Below are 21,077 nucleotides of genomic sequence, written 5' to 3' on the forward strand. Positions count from 1 at the left end.
GCCTTGAGCTTTCAAACCTCGATTTACTATAAATGAGCCTAGCAGCTGTGTTCTGGGCAGTTTGTAATTTTTTTAGGAGCATGTCTTTGCTCCCTGCATATATCCCATTACAGTAATCAAGGCGGCTAAGGACTACAGACTGAGTTAAACCTCGAAATACTTCCCTAGGGAAATAAGGTTTTATGCGTTTTAGCTTCCAAAGAGAGAAGAACATTTGTCTGGTGGTAGAATTTGTTTGCTGCTCCAGAGTTAAGTGTCTGTCAACAAGTACACCTAATATTTTTAGAGACTGAAATCGGTAAGACAAGCTCAGGTGCTATTAATGTGGAGGTCGTGAACTTGTTATTAATGTGGAGAGGACAAGGCAATGTGTTTTCTCAGCATTAAATTTGAATTTAAAACCATTCCCAATTCATCCAGGGAAAGGACCATAGACTGATCCCTGGGAGAAAGGGAAGACTCCCTAGAATTGACTAGCAAGCACCCAGCCTTGGCTTGGGTCTGTGGGAGTCAAGGCTACAAGAAAACAAAAAAGCAGCTGCATCAGCCCAACCTGCACCATTTTCTGGAGGTACAGAAATACAGACTAGCTCCAGGCTGCACCTGCTGTTATACTGATATCACTGGAAACTCTGTTTCTCTACCTCCATCTGCTGGTCAGGGGATATAACCCACTGGTGTGGGCGGGTCTAGCTGGAAGGAAAAAATATTTTCAATTTTTAGTGATTGGAAGAATATCATTTGTGACAATATGCATCTTTGTTATTTTGCTCAGTACAGGAGAAAATGAATGCTTATTTTTATTCTTCCTCTGATGTATCTATCTATCTATCTACTTATCATTTCTATAGCACTACAAGGCATACACAGCGCTGTACACCATACACAGAAGACAGTCCCTGCTCAAAGAGCTTACAATCTAGATAAGACAGGTAAACAGATGTACTGCCCAGAGGCTGTGATCTCGGAATTTCCATTTCCAAGTGTTGACCCTTTATTCTGTAATTGGTGAGGATTGATCTCTGCTTTGTTTCTGTGACCATGGTGAGGGGCTCTACTGGCATCTAGTTTCTGGGTGAGGATATGTTCAGCTTTTTCAAAAGGTGTACTAATGTGGTACATCTGCAGTTCTGTCCTGTCAGAGGTACAGTTCTTGCTGTTTGTTAAGAGATATGTATGACCAAAAAAGGTGTGGTTTGTGCCAGTCAGGTTTTCGGGATATCCACAATGAGTACTCATGAGAGAGATTTGCATGCTGTGGAGGAAGTGCATGCAAATCTCTCACAAATATTCACTGTGGAGCTGTTATGATTGGGGTCTGAATCCCTCTCAAACTTACCTCTTTCCTGGGGGTCAGCTTCTTAGCTGGCTTCTGTTTCTTTTCTCTATCCTTTCTGAGCTGGCTCTGTCTCTCTGTGCTGGCAGCTTCCAGCAGCATGGCTCTAATTGTTTCACTATACTGCACCTGTGTGTGTGTTGCCTGAGTTGCTCTACCTCTCTTTGGGTGTACTGGCTTCAAGTGCTTCACAGTGTTGCATTGGTGTGGGTTGGGCCTCTCTGGGTCAGTGTGCTTTTGCCTAGGTCTAGGGAGTGTGACATCATCAGGGAGGGCCTTGATAAGGAAGTGGTGTTCTTTCCTTCAGGGCCTTTGCAACAGTGGTGTTTGCTTTAGGTAGGGTGGTGCAGTGTGCACTTCTGACTTTGTGTCTAGTTTCCCTGCTTGCTTTTGCTAAGGGCCAGGTTAGTGTTAGTGCAGTGTGCACTGGTGACTGTGTGTTTAGCTTTCCTGCTTTTCCCTTTGGTTCCCCTGCTTTTCCCTCTTGGTTTTGGAAGCATTGCTATGTGTAGGGCTTTGGAAGCTCTGTTGCTGATAGAAGTACTTCAGGGTTTGGTGTTGTTAGGAACACTGCAGAGTTTGCTGTTAGAAGTACTTCTGGTGTTTGTGCTATTGGGAGCATTGCAGTCTTTGCTGTTGGTGTTTGGTGATTTAGAATCACTTTTGGCTTATGTGTTAGCTTCCCTTCTTTTTCCTTGTGGCTCCCCTGTCTTCCCTTTTAGTGCTAGGAGCTCTTCTGGTTGCTTGCCAGAGTAGTGCTTGGGAAGCACCTTGTTAGTTGTATCTAGCTTGCTAGAGCAGTGCTTAGGTAGCTTGTTAGTTTTGTGTTTAGCTTATTAGTGTAGAGCTCTGCTTGTAGCTTGGTGCTTAGTAGCACCTGTGTTAGCTTTGTGTTTAGTTCCCTGCTCTGTTAGTTTAGGGCTTAGGAAGTTCCTTTCTTGAGCAGGGCTTAGGAGCTCCTGTTTAGTATAGGGTTTAGGAAGTCCTTTTTGTCAGTTTACTGTTAGGAACACTCCTGCTGGTTTAGGGCTTGGGAGCACGTAGATCAGTTTAGGTTTAGGAGCACTTCTGTTTCCAGTCCTGGTCCCTGTGTCATCCGGTATCCAGTAAGTCCTGCCGGCTACTCGAACCCAGGAGCTCAACTCCTGGGGGGCTTAGTAGCTAAGCGCAGGTGAAGCTGTGCTCCAGTCCAGTGTGTTCCGGTCCGGTGTATGTCCCAGTCCTGTGTCCTCCAGTCCGGGGGATTGCAGTCCAGTGTTCCATTCCTGTGTCCTCCAGTCCGGGGGATTCCAGTCCATGTGTTCCGGTTCACTGGGCAGTGCCTGCCGTCACTGCCGGTGTGCTTACCCAGTGTTGGTTGGTGGGTTTTGCCTGCTGCTGTCGCTCCTCGGCAGCAGCCCAAGGGCTCACGTTTGCTCCAGAGCCCGGCCCCGCGGGCTCTGAACCTGAGAACCTGACAGGATATCCTTAACACCTGACTGGCTGGGATGCCTCCAAGTTCAGGTTTGGGAACCACTATCCTACATCATATCTAACTTACTTAAGAGATCCCCAAACCACCATGGCATACCCCCACACCCCCAGCTTGCTCCAGCAGCCCCTGACCCCATGGCATACATACTCCTAGCTTGCTCTAGCGACTCCTACCCCTATGGCATGCACCCCTCCCCCACCTGGTCCAGTGACCACGTTTGGGAACCATTGATGTAGGGGAAAGAACAAGAGATGTGGGTTTGTGATGGTGAGGGGGGAGAAGTAGAGACTGGGGAAAGTGCATGAAAGAGAGAAAAGGAGAAAGACGGAGTGGTGGGCTATATGTCTGGGTGGTGTGGAAGAGGAGGAGGAGGTGAGGTTTTGTACATTAGGGGGGAACCTTGGGGATTACAAAGAATTGAATGGTGTTACTGGGAGTTAGAGGGAGAGAACAGAAGGGGCAGAGAAGAGTGAGGAGTGGGTCAAGAACTGCAGTTGGAGCACAACAGAAAGTTGAGAGGGGGATGTCAGGCCTTAAGATGGGAGAATTCTGCACAAAAAATATATATATATTTATATATATTTACAAATGAAGTATGGAGAATTTTAAAATATTATGCGCCAGAATTCTCCTAGAAGCACTGGCCAATAATTACACATTTGCAAGAAAAATGGAACCAGAACAAAGCTAAGTATAATTCCATGAACTGACTAGGAGCTAAAGCATTTATCTCAATTTCTGTCTGATAAGATACTTCAAAGCTGCTCCCGGGGCCTCTACTCAACTGACTATCAGTTAGGCTTGCAATACACTGTCATGTAAGGGATGGCACAGCTTGGCTGTTTAGCATTTTCTTTTTGTTTTCCTTTGTCCACCTAGGTAGTGCGGTATTAGATCCTTTTGATGGGCTTTAGGGCAATATGGCTTGTAGCATTCTCTGAAGAAATCTGTTTTCCTTATTGCTGATTTACTATAGAGTCACCTATATCTGATATGTAACTTTTGAAAATAAACATTTTTTAAAGAGTTTGATTATGTTCTTACAATGACTCCCTTCCTCTCTCATTTGTATAAACATTAAATTTTTGGTTCCTTAGTAAAATATACATTTTAGCCCAATGGAGACCTTGGGAGTAAAGAAAAGTCTTACCACCCAAGATAGAAAAAGTGCAAAGGTTAAGCCAAGGTCTATTTTAGAGAGGAAAAAGACTCAGGGATTGGGTGGGTTGGTATGAATGAAAGCCTTCCTGCTCCCCTTGACATTGGTTGTATATCCCTCTGTCCTTATCTTCTTGGGGCAGTGAACCCCCTGTTCCTTCACTCCTGCTTATCCTGCCCCCCTGGGAGGGTTTTGGGCAGAATCCCTAGTAGCCCACTGGCAGCACTGAAGAGGTTGATCGGTGTCGAGCCATCTGTAATGAGAGTGGAGTGTAGCCCCAGACCCTGCAGTAGCTTCACCTGTGAAGAGAGAAACAGAAGACATAACAGCAATGGTTAAACCAGTGCAGGAGGTATATCACCAACACAAAAGTTATCCTAGGCCCTCCCCAGTCCCCATCTGCTGTAACTAACCTGCAGCTCAGGCCCTGCTAGTGCGATATCCCGGATGGTTTGCGGCCCAATGGCCTCCGTCATCTGCTGGAACTTTTTCACCTCGATGGCAGCCAATGCTTGGGCCTTCTCCACCTCCAGATTATTCTGCTGGGTGATGTACTGCAGCTCCAGCTCCCGTGCTTTCTTCAGCCGTTCCAGCTCTGCTGTCTGCAGGGACAATGGAAAAGGAAGTGTAACAAATGCCAATTAAAATTTAAAAGGAGGAGGCAGTTGGTCTACAGTGATACTCTGTCCATGCCTGATGACATCACAGTGCAGCTGGATTGCTCTCTAAGGCAGTGTCCATGTCTGATGACATCACAATTCGTCTATAACAAATGGATCCCCCTCCCTTCCTACCGTCTCAATTTCCAGTGCTTCAGCCTTTCGTTTGGCCTGCTGCACAGCCCCCTCACCCTCGATCCTGGCTGCCTCCGCTTTTGCCTGAGCCTCTGCCTTGGCTGCACCAGTGCTCTCCACCACAGTACTGTTAGAAGGGCAAAGAACACAGAATAGCACTAAGTCACTGCACAAGCCAGGAAGTTTCTTATTTTCTTTACAAACAACATAGTGCACCAAGAGTTGGATCTGTAATGCAGCTAAAAAGCTCAGACAAATACAGTAATTGTCTCACTATTTCAGTAGCATCAGATGACAGGTGTGATAATGTGTTTTATCATTGTGCAGTAACTGAATTCTTAAGTTACTGCTGTGGAGCAGCAAACTGAGAAATTTTGGTCCAGATACCTCAGTGCCTCCAACTCTAGCAGCTCCTTCCTGGCTCTTTCTGACTCAGCTTGGTCTGTGATCTTTTGCCGCTCCAGTCGGCCCCGTGCCTCCTGCTCAAGGCGCTGTGCTTCATGCCTGAAAATGAGGAGGGAGAAATAGTCATTCTTCTAATAAAAGCGATTTAGCATCCGTCAAACAGCAATCGCAAGCACAAAATCACAAATATCCACCTGCTACTCCCTAAAGGGATCAAAAACTCAGGACACACTCCTCTTTATAGATATGGTTGACAAAGTTCCGATGAAGAAACTCCACTTCAATGTTTTAAACATATGAGAGGAGCAATTTTCCAACCTTTTCTGGAGGGTAAATAGCTTTAACCATAGGAAAAACCTCACTGAAAACAGTTCCCTCTTACAAAGAATAAAAGTACCCCATTAAAAAAAAAAATTTTGGAAACCAGAGAGTGGGCAAGAGGCAGCCACATGAAGGAAAGACTCATGGGCACCAGCATCTGCTTCTATGAGGGTATTTTACACCTGCTGGCCCCCTTCATGGGGTTTCCTTTTGAAAAAGTGCTAGCAGGCCCACAAGTACAACATAGCCGCAGGCCTGTAAGCACTGTAGGCTGTCTAAAATTAAGCAAAACACAGCAAAGATGACACAAAAAATAGGTCTCTTGACAATGCTTGATTAGTCCAGATTTATTATGTAACTTTAAAGACTCGACATGGCCGTGTTTCGGCCCACTGGCCTGCCTCAGGAGTTTTTGCAGTCTAAATTAAAACGTGATTTAAACAAGTACATACATTTAAAGGTAAAACTGCAAAAATGACACAATCAAGAAAATAATGCTAATAATCAACAATAAAATCAAGATAAGAGAAATAAACATATCATGGAATTCAAGTAAAAACAAAACACTACTACTACTTGTCAAAAATAATAAAATTAAAACCAATATAAAAGAACAATAAACATATTATGGAGCTAAGCTAAAAGACTGTCATCACAGTTATAAATTAAAATGATCTCACTGAAATAACTCTTGTTTTCTAAAATTTAGCTCAATAAAAATACACAAGAGAATAAATAGAAATGGATTTGTCAAAACAGTCTACACCTCATATCAATCAACTTATATAGCAAACCCCATATACAAATACGCCCCTGTAAAATATATCAAACAGCCCGTCTCTCATACCAAACAACATATAGAACTACTCAAAAAGTAATCATACATGATATATTCAGAAACAGAGGTGAATGTGTGAATATCTATAATGTAAATCAATATAGATACGTATGGAAAAACAAATATATATGTACCTCACAAAGACCTCTAGATAAAAGGACAATGTGTCTATTGATATAAAACCAAGTTTTAAAGCTGGTACAATGAAACCCCGAGTGAAAAACATAAAACAATGCATAAATATACAGTCAGCAAAATAAAATATATAAAAGAAAATGTAAAACCAAGGCAATGGGTGATTATTACTAAACATTAGGGAGACGACTATAATAAAGCCCACATATCGACAACTGAGGAATAAATAAGTGAAATTAAAATAAGTGAATTGAAAACATTATGTTAACATAATGCTAATATTACTAAGCAATAGGGAGTAAGGGGCAAATGAAAAAGATATAAAAAGTGACAGAATGTCCTCATGGCAGTTAAGAACAAGCTACTTATGTGAGAAATACAGCTGGCTGGGAACACAGCTGATATACTAAAAGTATGCCAAGAATTAATGTAAAAGTATGTGTGTTAAGTGATAACAGTGCACGTCAAACAGATCAATATCGATACGTTCTTTATGTGTTTTAATTTAGACTGCAAAGATTCCTGAGGCAGGCCGGTGGGCCAAAACACGGCCATGTCAAGTCTTTAAAGTTACATAATAAATCTGGACTAATCAAGCATTGTTAAGAGACCTATTTTTTTGTGTCATCTTTGCTGTGTTTTGTGTGATTTTGAGTGTGCGAAGACTAGTGTTCTTCTGTGTCTACATTGTCTAAAATTAAGCCTATGTGTGTGGCTAACAGTAATTACAGAGGTGTAACTCTATCTTCAAGAAAATTGATATGCAGCTGAAAAAGGCATTTAAGCTGAAGTTCAAGTGTCCCCTTTAAGATAAACACACAATTGACAATAACTTGAAAGCTGAAACTTCCTACAATCACCCTTGAAGGGTTCACAAAAATTCCTAAAGGTGGAACAGCTGTAACCTCCCTTTTTAGATAATATGAGGCTGAGAAAAATTCATATGATGAGAAAACTGCAACAGGCCTTCGTTATTGCAACTGATTAGCAAAAAACCCACAGGGTACAGGATATTTTGCACCTCCTTCCCACCTCTCACCGGGCAGCAGCCTCCTGAGAGTTGGTGGTGATTTCGATGGCCAACTGCACACTCTTCTGCAGTGCATCCCGGGTACGCTGGTCCACAGGCTCCACTGACTGGATGTCTACACTCGTCACCATCAGGTTGTTCTGTGGGAAACGTAAGGAACTGCAGATCTTGGCAGCCTCGTCAAAACCGAAGACAGCAGAACAGATGATGCGACTTGAGTTCTGCACAGAGAGAAAGAGAGAGAGAATATGAATTTACATGCCCTACATGCAGAAGGATGGGAAAAGCTCTCATGCTCCATAACTCCTCCTGGCAGTGGTGTGCTGGAGCCGGCTCGCACCAGCTTGCTAGAGCCGCTTGTTAAATTTACTGGCATCTTGCGAGCCGGTTGTTGGGCAGTGTGAGCCGGCTCGCCTCTGCTCCCCCGTTGCCCCGGTCATCCATCATCCATCTGCCCTCTGCTCCCACCCCGACAGACCTGGTTTCCTTCCTGCGCCGCTGCTTGCCTTTAAAAATGTTATTTTCCCTCGAGGCGCGCCGGTGTTGAAGCGAAGGCAGCAGGCTCAGCTGAGTTCCAGCCTTCCGTTCCATTCTCTTCCTTCGCATCATGGCTCCGCCCTCTTCAGACGTATTTCCTGTTTGCGCGAGGGCGGAGCCATGATGCGAGGGAAGAGAACGGAACGGAAGGCTGGAACTCAGCTGAGCCTGCTGCCTTCGCTTCAACACCGGCGCGCCTCGAGGGAAAATAACATGTTTAAAGGCAAGCAGCGGCGCAGGAAGGAAACCAGGTCTGTCGGGGTGGGAGCAGAGGGCAGATGGATGATGGACGACCGGGGCAGCGGGGGGGGGGGGGGGTGCTGGACATGGGTGGGTGGATGGAGGGCAGGGGACAGGAGGGTTGCTGGACATGGGTGGATGGAGGGCAGGGGAGAGGAGGGTTGCTGGACATGGTGGATGGAGGGCAGGGGGGAGAGGAGGGTTGCTGGACATGGTGGATGGAGGGCAGGGGAGAGGAAGGTTGCTGGGCATAGGTGGATGGAGGGCAGGGGAGAGGAGAGGAGGGTTGCTGGACATGGGTGGATGCAGGGCAGGGGGAGAGGAGGGTTGCTGGACATGGTGGATGGAGGGCAGGGGAGAGGAGGGTTGCTGGGCATAGGTGGATGGAGGGCAGGGGGGAGAGGAGGGTTGCTGGACATGGTGGATGGAGGGCAGGGGAGAGGAAGGTTGCTGGGCATAGGTGGATGGAGGGCAGGGGAGAGGAGAGGAGGGTTGCTGGACATGGGTGGATGCAGGGCAGGGGGAGAGGAGGGTCGCTGGACATGGGTGGATGGAGGGCAGGGGGAGGAGGGTTGCTGCTGGACATGGGTGCATGGAGGGCAGGGGGCAGAGGAGGGTTGCTGGACATGGATGCAGGAGAGGGAAGGGAGAGAGAAGAAATGCTGGACATGGATAGAGGGGAGGGAAGAATGAGGAATGAGATGAGAAGAGGGAAAAGGAAGAGAGGAGAATAACTGCACATGGATGGAGAAAATAGGCTGAAGCTGGATCCACTGGACAGTCAAGTCTGCTGAGGACCCAGCTTTTACTTACAGATGTAGGGCAAGAAATGAAGAAGAAAGGCGGAAAGTAAAGAAATAAATGGAAAGGAAGCCCTGGAAATGGAGTTAAGAGGACAGATAGCAGCAGAATCGGATACTGGGCCGGCATGATCAGAAAAACAAAGTCACCAGACAACAAAGGTAGAAAAAATCATTTTATTTTCATTATAGTGTTTGGAAAATGTCCACTTTGAGAATCAGGTGCGCAACATTAAAAGTTTATTTTTATTTACTTATTTATGGCATTTTATCCCACATTAAACATGAATTAGATTGCCCCCCCCCCTCAGGCTCTCTCCCCGGCTATAACCAGCTCTGCAATTTGGGGGGCGCAGAGGTGGACCGGGGAGAGAGCCTGTTGTTAAACATTTACCAGCACACCACTGCCTCCTGGCCTCAGTTACCTTGTGGAAGTCATCGAACTGCACCGAGGCTACAGCCCCACGGATGCGGGAAGCAATAGCCTTGCAGGCATCTCCCACAAAGTCTAGCACGCTGAAGATCTTAGCAGCTTCTAGAGGGTCATTTTTATCCTTAATGTCAAAGTGCCTGAAATTGACAAACGGACAAACAATGGAGACAGAAAAAAAAAATCATATGTACAGAACACAGTACAGTACATCCTTTCCAAGGGACACACTGTATTCAGGAAATAATCGTTTTAGGCAGCTGCTACAGAAACCCTTCATCAACCACTGCCCCCTTTACTGGAGTAGCAGTAGGCTGTGAACCAGGGACATCAGGATTCAAATCCCATTTCTCCAATTGATGTTCTTTGTGACCTTGGGCAAACCAGTTAACCTTCTTTGCTTTGGGTACAAACCTATGGCCACATTTATTAACCTGTATTAAGGCACATTAATGTGAGTTTTATGCTCAGTTAGTAACTAGATCCGATTGAGAACAGAGCTAGTGCTAAATCACATTAGAGATCTAGATCAGTAGTTCTCAAACCTGTCCTGGGCAGACAACAGCCAATCGGTTTTTCAGTATATCCCTAATAACAACATAAGAATAGGCATACTGCATTAAGACCAATGGTCCATCTAGCCCAGTATCCTGCTTCTAGGTCACAAGTACCTGACAGCAGGGTTGTAGTCACAGGGGGGGGAGGGCCTCAGGAGCCCAGGTCCCCCATTCTTGGCACAGCCTACCTCCCCGTGTCCGTCTGGCATCCTCCCACCCCAGAACTTGCTTGGTCTGGTATTTCTCTCTTGTCTCCCTCCTCCCCGCAGTCTGGCGTCTTTTTTTTTTTTTTTTAAACTGTTTTTATTGATTTTCAGTTATACAACGCATTTCACATTTTTACATCTTATCACTCATAACAGTACGCTACAATTTTACGCCATTTATTGCTAGTATTCCCTTCCCTCACTTCCCCTCCCCCCCGTATCATGGTGGTGCTATTGTCTGTTCATGCAAATGTTCATATGGTTGCCACACTTTGCTAAAGGCTCCCATTCGCCCTCTTCTCATAGCCGTCAGCTTTGCCATCTGGTATAGGAAGTCCACTCTTTGCACAACCAGTCTCATTTCAGGTGGCTGTGGGCTTTTCCATTCTCTGGCTATAACCAGTTTAGCTGCCACCAGGTATTGTATGGCTAGTTTGTGCTGGGGTCCTTTCGCTGAGGCTGGCTTGAAGTGAAGGAGGCAGTTCGCCGGCTTGCAGGGGAAGGGGCATTGAAGTACTGTCGTTATCATTGCTATCACACTCTTCCAAAATTCTATTATCTTGGGGCATTCCCACCAAATATGCATAAACGTGCCTCTAGCCCCACATTGTCGCCAGCAGTCTCCTGACGTCTCTGGGTATATTTGCTGTAATCTATCTGGCGTATAGTACCACCAGTAAAAAATTTTAAATCCATTTTCAATTGCATTTTGGGCCATAGAGGGTTTAAAAAGATAGCGATAACCCCTTTTCCAACACTCCTTTGAGAACGTACCCTGCAATACTCCCTCCCATCTATTGATATATGTTCCTTGGGGGTCTGTATGTTGGAGTAATGCTAGATATATGCGTGAGATACTTCCCCTTCCCCCTCCTTTCCCCATCGCCAATTCCAAAGATGTTTCCCCCAGCTCCAGTTCTTCTCGGGCCTTGGTCTGGAGGTAGTTACGTATGCAACAGTAAAACACCTGATCTCTAGCCTGCAATCCATATTCCTCCTGTAGCTCTGCAAAGCTTATTATCTTATCATCATCCCATAGTTGGCCCAGCTTGTGAAGACCCGCCCGTGCCCAGTGTTTAAAGGCTATCTCAGTGGCCCCTAAAGGAAAGCCTGGTGCCCTGCATATCCCTGTCTGATGAAAATATGTACGTTCCGGGAACCACTGTTTCCTAATTTGGCACCAAGTGGATAAAATGTGGCTAAGTCCAATGGGCATTCTGCGCCCTATACTCCCCAATTCTTTACTGGATATCCACAAGAGATCCCCCACCTCCCTCATCCCCAGCCATGCCCTTTCCCAAAGTAGCCATTTTTTATTAGCTGCTGGGTGCCAATCAGCCAGGATTCTCAATTGTGCCGCCTGATAATAAAGAAAGAAATTGGGGACTCCCATCCCACCTCTCTCTAATGGTTGAAATAGTATAGCTCGCCTCACCCGTGGGGGCCGCTTTCTCCAAATAAACGCAAACAACTTTCTATTGAGGCGTGCAAAGAAACTGCGAGGGATAGGAATAGGGAGTGCCATAAACAAATATAACAGTTTAGGCAGCATCATCATTTTAACGGCGCTAATACGACCCTTCCATGAAATATTTAGGCCTTCCCACCTATCCAGTTCAGCTACTAACTCTGTTATTTTCATCGGGAAATTTGCCTCATAGAGATCCTCTATTTTAGGAGTAATCTGTATCCCCAGATATTTAATAGATTTTTTGGCCCACACAAACGGAAATGCCTCCTTCATCCGCCCCATTTCTTGGTCAGGTACTGTGATATTAAGTATCTCTGTCTTGGTAATATTCACCTTAAAGCCCGACCTTTCCCCATATTGTGCCATTAGTTCTATAGTTCGCCGCACCGATGACTCAGGGTTAGTCAATGTCATCAGCACATCATCCGCAAACAGCATTAGTTTGTGCTCCCTCTGTCCGCGAACTACTCCCTTTACTCCTGTATCCGCTCTTATAATACAGGCCAGTGGTTCAATTGTTAGGGCAAACAATAATGGCGAAACTGCACAGCCCTGTCTTGTGCCTCTTTGGAGTTCAAGCGGCTTTGAATAGGAACCATTGACTTTTAATACCGCCAATGGGGTCTTGTATAGCAATTGCAGCCACTTCAGGTAACAACCCCCAATCCCTACTCTTTGTAGCATTGCAAATAGGAATGGCCATTCTACGCGGTCAAACGCTTTTTCCGCATCGACTGACAGCACTACAGCTGGCTCACGCTCCTCTCTCATTTGTTGGAGTAAGTGCAACAAACATCTAGTGTTGTCAAAGGCCTGTCGCCCCATTATGAAACCTACCTGGTCCGAGTGAATGAGTTTAGGGAGTACTTTTTGCATCCTAGTGGCTAGAATTTTTGTGAATATTTTATAGTCTACATTTAGAAGGGATATTGGTCTGTAAGACCCGCATTGCTGCGGGTCCTTTCCGGGCTTAAGTAGGAGGGTTACCGCAGCTAATCTCCATGAGTATGGCAATTCTGGCGCTTGATCAAATGTTTGAAAAATCCTCAACAAAAGTGGTGCCAAAATACTAGCATACAGTTTATAAATCTTAGCGGGGAACCCATCTGGCCCAGGAGCCTTAGCCTGTGGTAGGGCTTTGATCGCTTCTTTAATCTCCTCTAACCCTATGGGCGCCGACAATGTGTCCCTTTCCCCTAGTGACAACTGAGGTATCTCTATCCCCTGCAAGAACTCTTCAATATTGTTAGGGGGCACCTTCATTTCTGACTTATATAGACTCGTATAGAATTCATGCAGAGTAGCTTGAATGTCACTTGTTTGTGTTACAATCTGGCCTTGGTTGGTTGTTAAAGCATGGATCTGATTACGAGACATCTGCTTTTTCAACTTGTTTGCTAATAATCTACTCGCTTTATCTCCCATCTCATAATATTCTTGTTGCACCAGTTGCAATTGGTGGGCCACCTCCGCCATCTGTAGCTCATTTAGCTGTAATCTGGTTTTATGGAGCTCTGTCATTACTGCCCTATCTCCTGGGTCGGCTTTATGCTTTCTCTCTGCCTGTTGGATCTGTTCCCTCAGCTCGCCCTCCTTGGCTTCTTTGGTTTTCCTCAGATGTGCTTTAAGGGCAATAAGCTGCCCTCTCACCACCACCTTCATACCCTCCCAGAGGCTCGCTGGGCTGATATCACCTACATCATTAAACTCTAAATATTCTTTTATATATTGTTCAATCTTCCCCACATTCTCTGGGTCATTTAGCAGTGCCTCATCTAGTCGCCAATATCTTTGTCCCCCTACTACTCTCCCTGTCTGTAACCTTAGGAGGACTGGGGCATGATTGGACCATGTACGTATTCCTATCTGTGTCTGTTGCATGGCTTTAGCCACTACCCCATCCCCCAGCCACATATCTATCCTAGAGTAGGAGTTGTGCGTTGCTGAGTAGAATGTGAAATCTTTATCCTGCATATGTGTTGCCCTCCATAGGTCTGTCAAACCCCATCTTTTCATAAAGCTGCCCAGAACCTCTCTGTCTTTCCTGGCATATGTCGCTTGTCCCGAGGAGTTGTCCACCAGAGGATCTATTGTCAGATTAAAATCCCCTCCCATCAGCAGCTGCCCCTGGACATGCTGTTGCAGTTTTTGCTCAATTCCCTCCAAAAACTCACCCTGTCCTTCATTAGGTGCATATAGTGTGACAAATGTATACAGTGTATTATACAGTGAGGCCACCACCAACAGAAACCTGCCTTCCCTATCCGTTATTGTTTTGATAATTTCCCAGGGGAGCGTATCCAGAAATGCCATAAGCACACCCCCCTTCTTATGATTTTGACTATTTACAGAGTGTATTATTATGGGATACCTCCTATGGACCAGCAATTTCTTATAACAATGCTTTAAATGTGTTTCTTGCAGCATAAGTACATCACTTTTCATTCTTAACACTTCAGCAAACACTCGTTTGCGCTTCATTGGGGAATTAAGGCCCTTAACATTCCAAGTTACACAATTAAACATTTACTATTTTGACCTCCCTTATATGCTATCTTAATCAGCAACCACCAGATACTTAGATAATAACCCCACCCCATCCCCCCTTCCCCTCCCCCCCCTTGCCAAAAAAGACATGGCCCACATCTCACTTGAGGCATGTCTATTGCTGAGAGGAGTCACGTCTCCCTTTTGTCCCTCAGCTTATTCCAAAATTCCACCCCCGTGGATTGGCTTGCTCACCATTTATCCATAAAGCCGCTCAGTCTGCTATCACGATGTCCTGTCACTCCTTTCATTTTCCTTTTGACGAGTTGAGTTGCTTTCCAGACATCTGTCTCCTTAGGCGACCTCGTCCTTGCGATACCCTTTGCCACCTGGGTTTCCTATCGCGTGCTGCTTCTCCTTGCGCGCTGGGTCGAGGGTCAGTCGTTGCCTCCTTTTGCTTCATATACTCTTGTGCTTCCTCAAGTGATATCACTCTCCTCTGCTTCCCTTCACAGAAGAAGGTTAAGGCAAAGGGGTATTGCCACTTATAAGGCACTCCTTCCTCTCTAAGTTGCGCTGTTAGCGGACGCAGCTCTCCCCGACGTTTTAGGGTTATGGCTGATATATCTTGGTACAGCTCAATCGGGTAGCTTTCCCATTGCACGGGGCTCTCTAATCGCGCCTTCTTCATCACTGCTTCTTTTATTTTAAAGTCCGTGAAGCAAGCCACTATATCTTTTGGCTGGTTTGGTCTCCTGGCGCCCAATGCACGGTGCGCGCGCTCAAGGCGAATGCTTGCTTTGTCATAGGGCTGGTCTTCAGTGGATAGAACTTGCGCTGCTATAGACTGTACTATTTCCTCACAGTCATTGAATTCTGGCAGTTCGGGCACCCCCCATATTCTAATATTAGAGCGCCTGCTCCGGTTCTCTAAATCCTCAATTTTATCCATGAGGTATTGAGCTTCTGATTTTCGCTCCCCAAGCTGTTGTTCCACTGCCTTGTTCACTTCTATTTGCTCCTCCTGACCATTTTCGATCTCCATTACTCGGTTGCCCAGTTCTGATATTTCCCCTCTTAGCTCCGTACTTAATTGGGCAAAGTCTTTGCGCATTTCCTTCAGCTCCGTTTTTATTTCTTGGAACCACGTGCACAATTTCTCCCACACTTCGGGCTCTGCCGCCGCTCTGTCGATCGATAGCTCGCCTCGTGGAGATTCCAGACCTTGCTCTGCCATCGTCGACGCATGGGCGCCATCTTCTTCCGCCACTATTCCATCCGCTTTAGCTTTTTGCTGGTAGGAAAAGGCCGCTAAATCTGGCGTTTTAACTTTGGATTGCGACATCTCTCGGCTCAATGCACTTTCCACTACCGAATGCGGCAGTTTCCGCTTGTCCCACGGGGGTTGGACTGCTATAAAATCGCTATTTTAAAGCTGGTAGACGGGAGCTCCGTTTTCACCGCTCCATTTGCTAGCGTGACGTCACTTCCTCCTCGTCTGGCGTCTTTTTCACTACCTCCCCCCCCCCCCTCCACTGCAGTGCCAGTGCACTTCTCTGACTTTCCAGTAGCGTCAGCTCTCAAAGCAGTTTCGCCTCTTGCTGGCCCCAGAAGCTTTCTCTCTGCAAGCATCCGCCTATGCAGGAACAGGAAGTTGTGCAGAGAGAAAGCTTCTGGGGTCAGCAAGGGATGAGGTGGGCTGCCTTGAGAGCTGATGAGCTGCTGGAAAGTCAGAGAAATGCAGCAGCAGTGTTGGCGGGGTTGTGAAAAAGACACCGGACTGCAGGAAGGAGGGAAGGGAGAGCAAAACCGGACTATAAGTGGTGATGGAGGAGGGAAAAATAAATGCTAGATCATGTGGGTGGGGGGGGGGGGGGTGAGAGTTGCCAGATCGCTGTGAGTGGAGGGAGACAGAAGAGACAATTTGAATGAGGGAGATGGTGATGAAGAGAGGGGGAAAGACACTGGACCCACAGGACGGCAAGGGGGTAGTTGTGAGGGATATGCTTGGGTGACCAGAGTAGATGGGAGATGGGGTAATGGGGGTGGGGGTAAGGGCTTGGACGTATGAAAGATGAGGAGAGATACAGCATCTCTCTCTCCCTCAGTAGATCCAGCACCACTGAGAGGAGGCACCGGAGAGATGCTGGATACAAGGAGACACAGGTACAAGGGCATGAAAAGAATGACGGTAGACAGACAGAGAAGAAATATCAAATAGACAGGAGACTCTGGAAAGATCAAAAAATAGATGGGACTGGGGGGGAGGGGAACAGAGTAGAAGTGGAGGAGTGGAGGAGTGGCCCAGTGGTTAGGGTGGTGGACTTTGGTCCTGGGGAACTGAGGAACTGAGTTCGATTCCTGGCACAGGCAGCTCCTTGTGACTCTGGGCAAGTCACTTAACCCTCCATCACTTGCCGCATTGAGCCTGCCATGAGTGGGAAAGCACGGGGTACAAATGTAACAAAAAAAAAAAAAAGATGGATGGCACTAGGGGGTGGGGGGAGAAGGGGAAGCGAGTACAAGATGGATGGGACTAGGGGGGAGAGGGTGAAAGGGAAAGGGGAAATGGAACTTGATATACCATCTTTCTGTGGTTTTTGCAACTACATTCAAAGCAATTTACATAGTATATACAGGGGTCCTTTTACAAAGGCGTGCTGAAAAATGCTTGCGGTAGTGTAGGAGCGCGTTTTGGGCGCATGCCAATCCATTTTTTAGTGCACCTGTAAAAAAGGCCTTTTTTTGCCGAAAATGGACGTGCGGCAAAATGAAATTTGCCGCACGTCCATTTTGGGTTTGAAACCTTACCGTCAGCCATTGACCTGGCGGTAAAGACTCACGTGGTAACCGGGCAGTAATGACGAGCGCCAAATGCCACTTGGCGCATGTCCATTATGCGCGCCTGAAAATAAAAAATATTTTTAGACGCCTGTATCAGACGTGCGCCAAAAATGAAATTACCACAACAGCCATGCGGTAGTCTGGTGGTAACTCCATTTTGGAGTGCGTTGGGCGCATGTAGATGCTTACGTGGCTTAGTAAAAGGGCCCCACAGGTACTTAAGGGACAATATTAGGAGCACGAGTGGTGGGAGTATTCATGGTATCGTAGGGTATGCAACATCACATCATGGAGGAAGGTGGAATCGAATCAGTTTAAGGGGAGTAGATGACGTGAGATCTGAAATAGAATAAGATACAAGCAATAGGAAACGGAGCATATTTTATAGAGTGTTTGTTAATGTAATTAGTTTATTAATTGTAACGTCCATTTTATGTAGTAACTCAGACGCTTTCCTTTCTACTCATACACTCACATATATCTATGCTCATTTAGAACTTGCCAATGAGTACAATCATCATAGGAGTAGTGAATTATTAGATATCGGATATTATATATGATATAAGACAATTGTGTGTGTAGGTGGAAAAGGCACTTTGCTCATTTGATAAACAATAGAGTGTATACAATATATAAGCAGGGATTAGACACTGTGTTATTTAATTTGATTTATAAGGAGGGTGAAAATAAGACAATCTCTTTGTTCTCAATTGAGCTGTAGATAAACAATGAGAGTATGTACATACTTTATTTGAAAATGGAACACTTCTTTCTGCGATGATGGTTCCTATGATTCCACCAAGTATTCCCTGGGGATCTAATGGTGTGAATTTGTTAGAACTGAGCACATTTCACCTAATTTAAATTAATTAGATTTGATATATAAAAATACTGAGCTATATTTACAGTTAAAATTTAATGCAAAGAAGTGCAGAGTGATGCACTTGGGATGCAGAAATACAAGAGAGATATACTGATTAGGAGGGGAGAGATCGATAAGCTCGACTCAGGAGAGAGGCCTTGGGGTGATGGTGTCTGAAAATCTCAAAGTGATAAAACAGTACAACAAGGCGGTAGCCACAGCCAGAAGGATGCTAGGCTGCGTAGAGAAGGACATAACCAGCAGAAGAAAGGAGGTGTTGATGCCCCTGTACAAGTTGTTGGTGAGGCCACACTTGGAGTATTGTGTTCAGTTTTGAAGGCCTTATCTTGCTAAGGATGTAAAAAGACTTGAAGTGGTTCAGAAAAACACAACAAAAATGGTAGGGGGGTTTATGCAGCAAGACGGACGTGGAGAGACTTGCTGACCTAAACATGTATGCACTGGAGGAAAGGAGAAACAGGGGGCTATGATACAGATGTTCAAATATTTGAAAGGTATTAATTTGCAAACAAAGCTTTTACAGAGACGTGAATGTGGTAGAACTAGTTAGCATGAACTGAAATTGAAAGAGGCAGACTCAGAAATAATGTCAGGAAGTATTTTTTTTCACTGAGAGGGTGGTAGATACCTGGAATGCCCTCCCCCACGGGAGGTGGTGGAGATGAAAACAGTAACGAAATTGTCTACAATGACACCTAGATATTTTTCTTGGGTGCCAACTCCTAAGGTGGAGCCTAACTTCAGGTAACTGATTCAGATTATTCTTCCCAATGTGCATCACACTGCATTTGTCCACATTAAATTTAATCTGCCATTTGGATGACCAGTCTTCCAATTTCCTAATGTCTTCATGCTATTTTTCACAGTCTGCATACTGTTTAACAACTTTGAATAGTTACATGTCATCTGGAAATTTAATCACCTGACTCATTATTCCCATTTCTAGATCATTTTACAAATATGCTAAATAGCACCAGCCCCAGTACTGATCCCTGGAGAACGCCACTATTACCATCCTCTATCGAGAGAAATGGCCATTTAATCTTACCCTCTGTTTTCTATCCATTAACCAGTTCCTAATCCACAACAGAAAACGGCATTCTATCCCATGACTCTTTAATTTTCTCAAGAGTCTCTCATGAGGGACTTTGTCAAAAGCTCTCTGAAAATCTTGACACACTACAAATCAACTGGCTCACCTTTATCTACATGTTTATTCACGTCTTCAAAGAAATGAAGCAAAATTGGTGAGGCAAGACTTCCCTTGGCTAAATCCATGTGAACCCATTAAACCATGTTTATCTATGTGTTCTATAATTTTATTCTTTATAATAGTTTCCACTATTTTGCCTGGTGATGAAGTCAAGCTTACTGGACTTTAATTTCCAAGATCACCCCGGGACCCTTTTTAAAAAACAGGATTACATTGGCCACCTTCCGATCTTTAGATACTATGGACGATTTTAATGACAGGTTACAGATCACTAACAGCAGATCAGCAATTTCATGTTTGAGTTCTTTTGGTACTCTGGGGTGTATACCATCTGATCCAGGTGATTTACTACTTTTTAATTGGTCGATTTGGTTCAGTACATCTTTCAGATTCACCAAAATCTTTCAGTTCTTTCTCATTGTCACTCTTGAAACTATTTCTAGCACATCTTCTTTGGTAAAGACCGAAGAAAAGAATTCATTCAGTCTCTGCTATGGTCTTGTCCTCCCTGAGTGCCCCTTTTACTCTATGCAGACCTGCGTGCCTGTCACCTCCATTATATGCCAATTTCTCTCATGCATATTCATTATGGATATCCTGAAAACCTGGCTGACTGGTAGTCCCTCAGGTTTGAGAACCACTGCTCTACTATAAGCTCTCTGGGAAGGGAACTACACACTGCATCTCAAGGGTGGGCAACCACGATCCGAGAGCCACAACCTAGTCGGTTTTCAAGATTTCCACAATGAATATGCATGAGATTGATTTACATAAGTACATAAGTATTGCCATACTGGGACAGACCGAAGGTCCATCAAGCCCAACATCCTCTTTCCAGCAGTGGCCAATCCAGGTTACAAGTACCTGGCAAGATCCCAAAACAGTACAATACATTTTATGCTGCATACCAAAGAAATAAGCAGCAGATTTTCCCCAAGTCCATTTTAATAATGGCTTATGGACTTTTTCTTTAAAGAAGCTATCCAAACATTTTTTAAACCCTAAGCTAACTGCTTTCCCTACATTCTCTGGCAAAGAATTCCAGAGTTTAATTACACGCTGAGTGAAGAAATATTTCTCCAACTTGTTTTAAATTTACTACTTCACCACGTAACACATACGTCTCTCATGGATTTCTACTCCCTAAGTGCTTCACTTTGCATTTCTTCGCATTGAATTTTAATTGCCAAACCTTAGACCATTCTTCTAGCTTCCACAGATCCTTTTTCATGTTTTCCACTCCCTCCCGAGTATCCACTCTGTTACAAATCTTAGTATCATCCGCAAAAAGGCAAACTTTATCTTCTAACCCTTCAGCAATGTCATTCACAAATATACTGAACAGAATCGGCCCTAGCACCGATCCCTGAGGTACTCCAATACTCACATTTCCCTCATTTGAGCGAATTCCATTAACCACCACCCTCTGGCGTCTGTCCGTCAACCAGTTCCTAATCCAGTTCACCACGTCAGGTCCTATTTTGAGCCTGTCAAGTTTATTCAAGAGCCTCCTGTGGGGAACCGTGTCAAAAGCTTTGCTGAAATCTAAGTACATTACATCTATTGCACGTCCCTGATTCAATTATCCAGTCACCCAGTCAAAGAATTTAATGAGATTCATTTGGCACGATTTACCTTTGGTAAAACCATGTTGTCTCTGATCTTGCAACTTATTGGCTTCCAGCAAATTCACTATCCTTTCCTTCAATAAATCAGCAACATCTGTATTCCTACTAATGGCACTAACACCAGTCTCAACATGGTCCCTCCAAGACTTTGGGGAAACAGCATTAAAGTATTTCACAGTGGGGAAGCTGGGTGTCACAGCAGGTGAATATAACTGGGTAGGGAGAGGTTCAATAGGCACTACAGATGTACATGCATCACAGAAGACACACATATCACAGGACGTGTGGA

The 21,077-nt window shown here is 45.1% G+C and overlaps 1 protein-coding gene across 1 annotated transcript in view; it reads right to left on the reverse strand.

Annotated features, from left to right (window-relative positions):
* Nucleotides 1-2,787: 2,787 nt before the first annotated feature.
* Nucleotides 2,788-21,077, reverse strand: part of LOC115474249 (major vault protein-like) — a 91,898-nt gene continuing 73,608 nt past the window's right edge. The window contains exons 12-17 of the mRNA XM_030209635.1: nt 9,495-9,639; nt 7,502-7,713; nt 5,151-5,267; nt 4,764-4,890; nt 4,383-4,571; nt 2,788-4,268 (exon numbers count right to left, since the gene is read on the reverse strand). Of these exons, the coding sequence (XP_030065495.1) occupies nt 4,128-4,268; nt 4,383-4,571; nt 4,764-4,890; nt 5,151-5,267; nt 7,502-7,713; nt 9,495-9,639 (931 nt within the window). The 3' untranslated portion in view covers nt 2,788-4,127. The remainder of the gene's footprint in view (nt 4,269-4,382; nt 4,572-4,763; nt 4,891-5,150; nt 5,268-7,501; nt 7,714-9,494; nt 9,640-21,077) is intronic.

Source organism: Microcaecilia unicolor, chromosome 7 (assembly GCF_901765095.1).
Source record: "Microcaecilia unicolor chromosome 7, aMicUni1.1, whole genome shotgun sequence".
NCBI lineage: Eukaryota > Metazoa > Chordata > Amphibia > Gymnophiona > Siphonopidae > Microcaecilia > Microcaecilia unicolor.